This window comes from Camponotus vicinus, unplaced genomic scaffold (genome assembly GCF_025532165.1).
Source record: "Camponotus vicinus isolate PSW18456_S1 unplaced genomic scaffold, iyCamVici1.0 SCAF_9, whole genome shotgun sequence".
Classification (NCBI taxonomy): Eukaryota; Metazoa; Arthropoda; class Insecta; order Hymenoptera; family Formicidae; genus Camponotus; species Camponotus vicinus.
In genome coordinates this window covers 358,944-369,123 of record NW_028141981.1, presented here as the reverse complement: position 1 = coordinate 369,123, position 10,180 = coordinate 358,944, and the positions used below count along the sequence as shown (strand labels likewise).

The 10,180-nt window shown below is 35.8% G+C and overlaps 2 protein-coding genes and 1 long non-coding RNA gene across 5 annotated transcripts in view; 1 reads left to right on the top strand and 2 right to left on the bottom strand.

Annotated features, from left to right (window-relative positions):
• LOC145977175 (uncharacterized) overlaps positions 1 to 10,180 on the top strand; it is a 37,289-nt gene that overhangs the window by 18,965 nt on the left and 8,144 nt on the right. The window contains exons 7-10 of one of the 3 annotated variants that reach the window (XR_014440448.1): positions 270 to 488; positions 3,744 to 3,973; positions 7,407 to 8,644; positions 8,717 to 9,091. This is a non-coding gene — a long non-coding RNA (uncharacterized LOC145977175). Of the gene's footprint in view, positions 1 to 269; positions 489 to 3,743; positions 6,132 to 7,406; positions 8,645 to 8,716; positions 9,092 to 10,180 lie in introns of those variants that run through there. The other 2 variants (XR_014440449.1, XR_014440450.1) reach the window with 2 other exon arrangements.
• On the bottom strand, positions 252 to 2,345 carry LOC145977174 (uncharacterized). Its single transcript, XM_083108930.1, has 3 exons — positions 2,230 to 2,345; positions 1,964 to 2,129; positions 252 to 1,783 (listed from the first exon to the last, which is right to left on the bottom strand). The coding sequence occupies exons 2-3, from the start codon at positions 2,111 to 2,113 to the stop codon at positions 1,571 to 1,573; spliced, it is 363 nt and encodes a 120-aa protein (XP_082965056.1). The 5' UTR covers positions 2,114 to 2,129; positions 2,230 to 2,345; the 3' UTR covers positions 252 to 1,570.
• Positions 4,307 to 9,808, bottom strand: LOC145977171 (uncharacterized). Its single transcript, XM_083108928.1, has one exon. The coding sequence runs from the start codon at positions 9,414 to 9,416 to the stop codon at positions 7,701 to 7,703; it is 1,716 nt and encodes a 571-aa protein (XP_082965054.1). The 5' UTR covers positions 9,417 to 9,808; the 3' UTR covers positions 4,307 to 7,700.

The following is a 10,180-nucleotide window of genomic DNA, read 5'->3' as shown; positions in this document are numbered from 1 at the left end:
AAAGGAATTATTTTACATAATAAACATGATTGTTTTTTCTTTGAAATAATTGTATGAGAAAAATTATTAAAATTGAGACAAAAGAAAGAAGTATTAATAATAATTAGCATATATATATATATATATAAAATTATATATACGTAAAAAATATGTGAAAAAATACAATAGTTCTTTAACTAACAAAAATAGATATAATACTAATCGATAATATAATAATTTATATAATATTTTGTAATTATATGTCATTATATAGAATTACATATTTGCAGATATTATATCAACATAATTATATATTCATCGGCTATTATATTTCTCTAAATGAAAGAATTGAATTCAAAGCTTAAGATATCGGAACTGTCTCTGCATACTCTGACAAACGATGAGGAAATGATCCCGAAAGCCGCTCGACACGCTCAAACCACTAGCCGATCAAACTTTTTCGTAATTGCCCGAAGGAACGACGGATATCGTTTCGCATGTTCGACCACGTAATTATTTCCTGCACGCAGGGAAAATATATATTTCTTTCCTACTCGGTCTCTCGATGGAGGCAATCCGCGGATGGTACCCCCGTTAGTTCGTATTATGCTTTTCCAATCTAGAGAAGGTGGTTCCCGCACCTTTCCACGTGGAACCCGACGCGAGCTTATCGCTACGGTCACGTTAGTCTGGTTTTGGAATTTGGCCTACAATGGATATATAGGTTACATGGCACTGCGCCTGTTTGATAACGATAAACCCCCCTCTCGATCCCTGATAAATCCATGTTTTTAAATCGTTAAATCATCATTTTGCACTAATTTTAGCTTAATTACATGGATGGTACGAAGATTAATTATTATTTAGCGATTTTTTTAAATTGATTTTTTTTCGAAAATAAAGCCATGCGAAAAACTTCTACCCTATTCTATCTATTTTCTAATTTGTTTTATCTAGAATTATCATCTTTTCTTGATTATGAATTTATTACATTATTATAAAATGTGGCCTAATTACACATTTAATTATATAAAATGAACGAACAATTATTACAGAAAACTTGTTATTTATGCTTGGATTTATATTTTTATCAAAAATAATATAGAAGATAGGGAGAGAGGGACAGTGGGACACAAATTTATTATCGGACTCTTTTATTTCATGTTACGAATCGTTTCTATCCGCATATTATTGGAACACGCGAAAGGTTAACGTCCTAAATTACAATGGTGGTAAATCTCCGGATTTATTCCGCGGACGCGACAGCGTCAATCGAGGATTTGTAGCGGTATACAAATTATGATGAGTAATTGAGACAAATAAATCGAAACGCGTGCCATTTAATTTTTTCATTGTAATACATGTATCGGTTTACCATATATATCATTTATTGTTATTAAGTTTTCTTTCCATATAAAACTATAGATATTTTGATTCCGATGAAACATATATATTACACACTATTACAGTTTAAAATTTTTTATGGATATATATATCTTATAACAATGTTAAAAAGAACTCACAAATAGATTAAAAGTCTATAAGAGTGAGAGAGGAGATTAAATACGATGAGATTTGCGAAAGAGAATAATCATCGAGATAGCGAACTTCTCAAAGGCTGTCCGTAAACGAAGACTCTGTAGTGAAAACCCCGCGAATATTTCGATCTGAATTTTAGCTTGACAAAGTTGTGTCCGATTCCGCCGGAAGCGATCCATATCGCGCTGTTATCTTCGTCAGACAACGAGTTGTATCTTATGCATGTGATTCTCACATTCGTCGGACCGTAATCCGCCTCTACTTCCTGGTTACAATCGAAAAAATATTCGTGAATATATCGATAAAAAGAAACTGTCAATAACGGACACGTGTCAAGAAGGAGAAAAAGCGTCGAAAAAATACGATATTGTTGAAAAAGATCAGAAAAAAATTCAGCGACTCGACAAGATTCCACAAGGATGCGATGTGATAATCGAAAACGCACTTGATAACCATCGATTCGATGCGGCCTTCTGACGTCATACTCCCAGATCAGCTCGTTGTCGTCGACACCCTTTTGACAGTTCTCGACTTGTCGCGCGGTCGCAAGCGAGACAGCGCAGAGAAGCAGAAGCATCGACGATCGGAACCGCATGTCTCCTTTCGATTTTCTTCGCCACCAAGAGATACGCCACGAGAAGAGAATAATACAATTACAATTAAGTAAAGAGACCGACTATTGAAATAGAATGTGCGATAAATATTCTTTACTCGGTGCGATCTTTTCGGGTATTTTCGGGAAAAGGCAGCGCGTTTGTATATCGTCGAGCAACCGAAGACTCCGAATGACACTAACTGAAGCGAACGATATTAATAGCTGATACATCGACTCACATCGAAAGTATCCCCTTCAGGGATATAATATTTATTCGTCGCGTTGCATACATTTTGCCGGGGAGATTAGATACAACGGTGGTATATCGTGCAACCGAGCGAGGTTGTTGCTTTGGCCGTGGGGTTTCAAGGCGAAAGATAGAGAGAGAATAAGAGAGAGCAGATATCGACGAGGAGTCTCCCCCATTACGTAACACACATCCAAATTGGATGTGTGCATCGTGAATTCCGTGACGAGCGCTCGAAATGATTAAGCTCGAAAGCTACAAGTACACAAACGATCGCACGTCTGCGATTAGACTAGTTAGACAACTTCGATTGTACACCCTTTATGCTGTTTACAAATTTTCACGCAACTTTTCCCAGAATTAAATAAACTATTTAATTATCCCGTGATTCAGATTGCAGTATTTATAAATAAATCATCGAATAAAATTATAAAAATAGTATGTATATAGTATACTATAGTTTATAAAAATAATATTGTGACATAAAAATAACATAAATCTTGCGATAAAATTATGTAAAAAATTTGCACGAATAATATAATTGTTTTTAAATATTTTTAAAAATTCTTATATCGTAATTGCAACATCTTCTAAAAATATTTAAAGAAGAAAAGTCATCGATCAGTGTACAATACCAAATACGACGTGTTTCATAATATTTTTGACCGATAATACCTTTATTTCCAGGAATGCGATTAAAAACGATACTGTAATCAAAATAATGACGCAAAATCAGTCTTGCCTAATCTCATCGACAAATATCATTTCTGCAAGTCGTATCGCACCTCTCGATTATATTTATTCTTTTTATGTAAAACTGGCACCTTATCTATTCAACAAATTCGTAAAACTGTGTAGGGTATTTGTTTCAGAAGGCTAAGAGTAGAAAGAAAAAGAGAAAAGAGATTTACAGTTTTTTAATATCAATAATATAAATTAAATTTTATTTTTGAACTATTTAGCTGTTGTATGAATAATAAATAGAGATAATAATAGAGATAATATATTTAAATTAATTATTAATATTTTATTATTGTAAATATTTATCTTTTGTAAATATATATAAAATTATTTCAATAATTATATAATTATTTTAATATACAATTTTTATATTATCAGCAATAAATTATAAGCAATCGGCAATAAAGATTTGCCTCTCTTGCTTCGATTTCGATTTTTATTGCCAATTACATTTGTTGATGATTTGTTAGTGTGATATAACAATTGTATGTTAATATAATTGTATAATTATTAAAATTACTTTAAACAATATTACATGATATTTAATAAAAATTGATAAATTAGCTATATATGCCAAAAAATGCCAATCATAATCGATATTCATATTCTGCATAAAACTCAAAGCGTCTCTTTCGGTTTTAGGTGGTGTGAAAAGAGCAATGCTCCGGACACGAAGAAAGGATGTGCATTGGGTCGTAAAATATTATTGCCACCAGCGAATGGCAGCAAGGAGTGTGTGGCTGGCGGTAACTAGACCATCGCTATTCCACCAGCCAGGTGAATCGGTTCCCACAATGTCGTGCCTGGAACCACGCGGTTCACTCATTGCCTAAGGAAACGACTTTACTTCTTGTTCCACGGCGCTAAACTAAGTTAGTAACTTTCAGGTCCTTTTACTTTTACGATTCATTACAGCGAGAGATCGACTTTGTCAAAATTATTATTATTTTAGCAAGAATGAAAGCATATCATTATACATATATTGTGTCGAATAACTCTCAGTCTCAAGTATAGAAACAGGTACAAAAGTGTCGGCGAATCACTGCGCGAATGAATCGCTCACGTAGGTCTATGGAGAAAGATAGACGCCTTTATCGCGTGTCTCTCCCGAAGGAGAGTAAAAAATAAGAGAAGGGAACCGGCGTTTATATCGATTTATTTTACTGCCCGTCGTCAAGGAACTGCATTTCAATATTATCGCATGATAACGTTACGTTACACACTTTATTACCGCCGTTGTCCAAATCTCTCCGCGATTCTTGCTCAGCAAAAAAAAAGAAAAAGATACAAACAACTCATATTTCCGTCACCGCTCATTTTGTGTTAAAATATAAGATGTATATTTTATAAAGAGTAACTATTAATATATAATACTTTTGTAAAAACGTTAGAGCAATTGCGATAAATTCCACGTTTTTATTTCACGTTTTAGAAAATACGATTACTTGAATAAAGGACGAAAGTATTTAAAAGTTTAAGTTTGCTTCATTTTCAAAACAAGAGACTCATGTTGGCCTTAGAAAATTTTCTTGTCAAAATTTCTTTTCATTCGGAAGTAACATTATGTAATTTTCTTCCGTTTTACTACATGTTTACTATACATATCAATCGCTCTTGGTTTCATTTTGGCTAGTATGATTTTCGATGTGCGGCACATGGAGGAATCGTCCATGATAAAACTATCGCCAGACAGTTTTTGCATACATCCCGTTTTATCAGGCCAAAGATTTCCACTAACTTGCTACATATTTCCATGTTTTTATTTATAATTTTTTTTCAGATCGATAAAAAAGGGGGTTTTCCGATCATTTTCATCGATCGATTAAAGATTAAAGATTCTTAATGATTCTTGAATTTAGATATCCTTAATCAGATTCATAATAGCTCCAGTTACACTGAATGTAAAAGTTTGGAGAATATAGCAAAAGAAAAAATTGCAACTACATAAAATATTATTTGTTTTAGCGATGAATATAATGAAGTGAAATTATTTATTTGTTGCTGTAGAATCTGCTAAATCAAATAAATAGTTGTAAGAGCCTATGTCGAGATTGAAGGTGATCAATTAAGGATTCGGCGATTGCATTTGACGACAGCACATTTAACGATAAAATTGATTATTCAATAATGTTGACGCGGATATTTATCTTCTCGAAGAATAAAACGGTCGAGTGCGGTACATTTAGAAGAAGAAAGAGAAGAAGAAATAAAAAAGGAGAAAAAAGGAGCGAATCGATTTCTCTCTCTGTCTTTCTCTTTCTTTTCCTACGAACTGGCGACCCCGAGTTGTCAAAGTCCGTCAACATGTATATGCCCCCGGGTCATCTATAAACGAGGCATTATTTACAGCTTTACGCATACACATTCGCATTGCGAAAAGATTACAAGTTTCACCAGTCAATCAGCAACTCTTTTGCGAGACACCCTCGTATGCTTACGTTGCGCAAGCAAACAATGCGAATGATCGAATAATACGATCGCAATGATGCTCGACATGATCATCATTTACTTTGTCATATAATATATCGGATCAAAAGATATGTACACAAAGATATAACAATCTCTTTGTTTTTAAAAAATACTTTTTTTTATTATAAAAATGTCGTGAATAGTACTGTAAAAGATTATAAATGCTGTTTATGCAGATTTTTATTTTTAGTTCTTATAGTTTTCTTTATATCAAGATCGGCAACTAATCTTCATGTGAACACGTTACATTTTATATTTGACAAATCAACGAAGGACAGAAAATCAGTATATATTAGTTGCAAAATGTATTACAATGATTATTATGATTTGAAAATATGTAATTGACATGATGCAAAATCACGAGAATATTTCTTTGAACACACATAAGTATTTTTTTTTTTTAACATTTACTAGCGAAAGCTAACTAATGATGCTTATTGTATTATTATCAAAAATAATATAGATTACGTGGATTTTGCGAAATATTTCGAAAAATTCTTTACAATAAAAAGTCACATAATCTAAAATACGTGGAATATATTAAGCGATCGAGATCTTGATTGCTTGTTAATCTTTTCGATATTGTATTTCGATATGCTAAAAAACATTTAAAAGCTTATATTGAGAATGAAAAAAATAATAAATAAATATTTGTTTTGTCAAATTAATTGATAATAATTTAAATAAATTATTTCAAGGATAGATACGAGTCAATTATGAAAATCTTTAAATTTAATTTATTGCAAAAAAATGCGTTAAAAAATTACGATAAGTTTTTATAATTTTTTCGTATATAAAAACAAAAAAAAACGATATCGAAAGGGTTAAGCTCCTACTTACAAAACATGTATTAAGCAATCGAACATTTATATCTCGCTTTTATTGATCTGTATATAATAACTTATATAAATAGTATTGTTAATTTATTACGTACGGTATTAAATACGAATATCCTTTGCTGTTACATATTTACGAGAACCACGATCGATTTTAATTCAATAATAGAATTGAATGATAAAAAATCTCAGATATTACTTTCTCCGATTTCGTTCATACTTAGACGATAGTCGCTTTAAAAGATTAATGGAATATTATCTTTTTATTCTAATGTGATTCGCTGGCATCTTCAGGTAATCGTTTTCTCCGTGAATAAATTAAATCAAAAGGATGAGATCTCTCAAAAACAAATCCAAAGGGACTCTCTCGATCGCAACCACGATTATGGTAAAATATAGCAAAGCGACATCATAGTTAAACGGATCTTCTCGCTATTATTGTATAGATCTTTTTTTGCTTTGTGACAGTCTAGAAAAAGAGATAGAAACATATATCAATCGCGGCACAAAAGTCTCCCGTTTAGCATAATCGGTATTGATAGCACGCGATTTGTTATATGTTTTTATTCATATATGTTTTTCATCCGTATGCTCACGTTCCTCCTATCGAGCAAAGATTGTGATACGAAGAATCGATTGCGTCTTTTTAACCGATATAGCTGAACTTGACCCTTACACTTTTATTTTTAATTCGTTTAACAATTTTTCATCTCATTAAAATCATCGAATAAACGCGATGACACGAATAATTTTTCATCTCTTTTGAACGAATCTTTAAAGAAACTTATCAAGTACTCTTTGATTACGTCCTCCCTCCTCTTTCTATTTCGATGAGATACTAGCATTATTACATTATGTAACATTATTATCGTTAATCAATAAGTGAAATGAATATACTTACATACATACACACAACATATAAGTTCTTTCTCTCTTTTTTTTCTCATACTCTCTATGCATCGTGTTTAATCATTAAAGATCATATTTATTTATGTTACAGTACGACGCGTAACTAGGGAATGCGTAACTCTTTGCTGCTGATGAGATTTGAGCATGGAAAAATATGAATATCGCTTCGCCCCGATATCATTCTTCAATAAATAATATCACACTCTGCACAATCACTCACAAAAAAATAAGTACATCCGGGATTTTTTCGTCCTCGGATCTCTCTTTGGCACATTCATTTCTTCTCAGAGATACGATCAATGCTGCAGAGATTCAAACGCAGGGAATCTCTAGTACACGAAGAGAATTTTTGTCGAGCTCTTTCAACAAGCTTATTATTGAAGCTCTATTGTACCACTGCTAGAGGTGGATTATGTTGCGATCTGATGGCTTCGGCGACGCGTCTGAAAGGCAATTGAAGATGATAATAGGCACAATAAGGTAAAGGATCCCAGTACACGAAGAGGGACTCCTTCTTGTTCAGCATCGTGCCCAAAAGATGAGGCTCCGTCTGATCACTGAACGCCGGTTGTTTGAAAGCGCTAGTCAAGGTATCGGACAGCGATTGCCTGTCCAATGAACCTGACCTAACCGCTGAATTTTGTCTGGAAAAGTGTCGACAGGGTTTCCACACTAGGCGCGGATGTATTCCCGTATGACAGATATAGGGCAGACTCACACCTACGCGACAACCTATGGGCACTGGCTCGCCCGTCTCCTGCGACACCGCCAGCTGGAAGCTCACATGACCGTTGGTTCTGCCACCAAAAGAACGTGCAAAGAATCGTTCAAGCCATCGTGTGATCTTGGGACACTCCTCGGGTATGAGTCCACCATGATCCTCGTCCATCCGACACGTCACGTTGGCCACGATTCGCGATTCCTTTAGCGTGGTACACGTGATGAAATGATCTCCGTCGGGATCGCGAATTACCACCCAGGGTCGCCTGTCGCTGATCTCGTTTTGTCGTTGGTTTCTCAATTCCCGAATGGTAGGTGGTAACAAAATCTTGGCTTGGTCGCGCATTCTGGCAGGACCGGCGGCTAGCATCATATACCTGCCGGTACGAAACACGTTTCGCTCATAGAGTTGGAACAGGTCTTGCTGTGATCGCAGCAGAAAATGCTGCGGAATCGAAAGACCGAACTGACGACAACGTCGCAGCAATTCCAACGGATCATCCAGCGCGATTACCTCGCTAGTATCGGGCACGAAGCACTCGCAACCTATGGTCTCGAGATGTGGTTTCGCTAGAGCATCGTAATAAGCGATACTGGCGGCACTCACTGGTATGTAGTAAGCCACCTTCTCGCGTTCAACTATATCTCGCAACGCTTTTATGTACTCGACAACATTTCTAGGTCCAGGTCGCGGTATCGTATAAAACTTGGAACAGGCGGTGGAGAATCTGGCCAGGCCAAAGAGACCGTCAAGCTCGCACACCACTACCCGGGCTCCTGCCTTATAAAAGTTACGCGCTAGATGTACCGCTTGCACCGTACTACCGCCACTGATAAGCACACATCGTTTATTGCGTGATCTTTCGTATGCCGGAGTGTGCAGCACAGTGATGAACCATTTAAAGACGGTGAGCGGAAGTTGCAAAATTACCCAGAACAGGTAGATCCAGGCCGATGCCCATAGAGCGGGTGCCCAGATCACGTAACTGATGACGTTGAAGATACCCCGAAGAATGCCCGACAACAGACCAAAGTACCAAAACAGGATCCAGGACAGTAAGTTTCGCTTGATGTTGCTCCGATCTTGATGGATCGTCGGCTGTTGCTGTTGGCGTTGTTGTTGTCGTCTCTGGGAGATTATTACCGTTGGCAAATTCGAGGTCGATGATACTCGGGAAAGGCTAGCCGGCGGCGCGTTGGATGTCGAAACGAGTATATTCGACGTCGAACGTTCTATCGTGAACACGGGTGATGACATCCGGGGTGGCGACGTGGACAACGGTGAAACGGTTGTTAGCGGTGGTGACGCGCTGTTTCTTCGCGACATTGGCGGGCTGGTTGACCATAATGTTGGGGTATTCTCGCTCGAACAGGTGGGCATTTTTTTTTTTTTTCGTTCGATTTTGCCTTAAAGACCCTTCTTCAGAGAAAAAAGGGTTTTACCAGTAAAGGGACTGAACTGATTTGTAGAAATCCTTGTACGCAAGACTCATATCTCTTGAGATTTTGAGAAATAACCGGTTGGTTATTTCAATCAAGAAGAAAAAAAATACGAATGAGACGAAATGGAAGCAAATTTCTTCGTGAAGGATCAATCATTGCGTACTATCTCAGATTTTTGAACGGATTGTCGCGAATGCAATTTTCACCGGTAGCGAAAGGAACGATCCGGAATGCCGTAACATACACACAATGCAGCAGATTGCGGAGAAGCGACTTCGTCCGTTAAATCTGCATACACAGCTTTAACTGAGGCTGGGCTTTGGTCATCCCGGTCTCTTATGAGCTTTGCATCTCGAACGTACTATGAACTGAAGCCTTATCTAATCATCACGCTTCAGACAGCGACGAAAAGAAAAGAATTACAAAAATATGCTGTGTCTGTACTGTCGTTTTCTCTTTTTATTTAAATTAATTTTATGACAGAAAACTGATAAATTTGTTCAAAAATCAATTGCTCATCTGATTTGTGTATCGATAAATAATCTGATTTATCTAAACATCAAGAAGATATTGTATACGCTATTATAGATTATGAGGCATATAGTGGCCATTTATTCATCGAATTGTTAGGATTGTATAATCAGATAATCGTTTGATTCATTGATTGTCGTATATCCAATGTTTATCTCCAATCTTAATTCA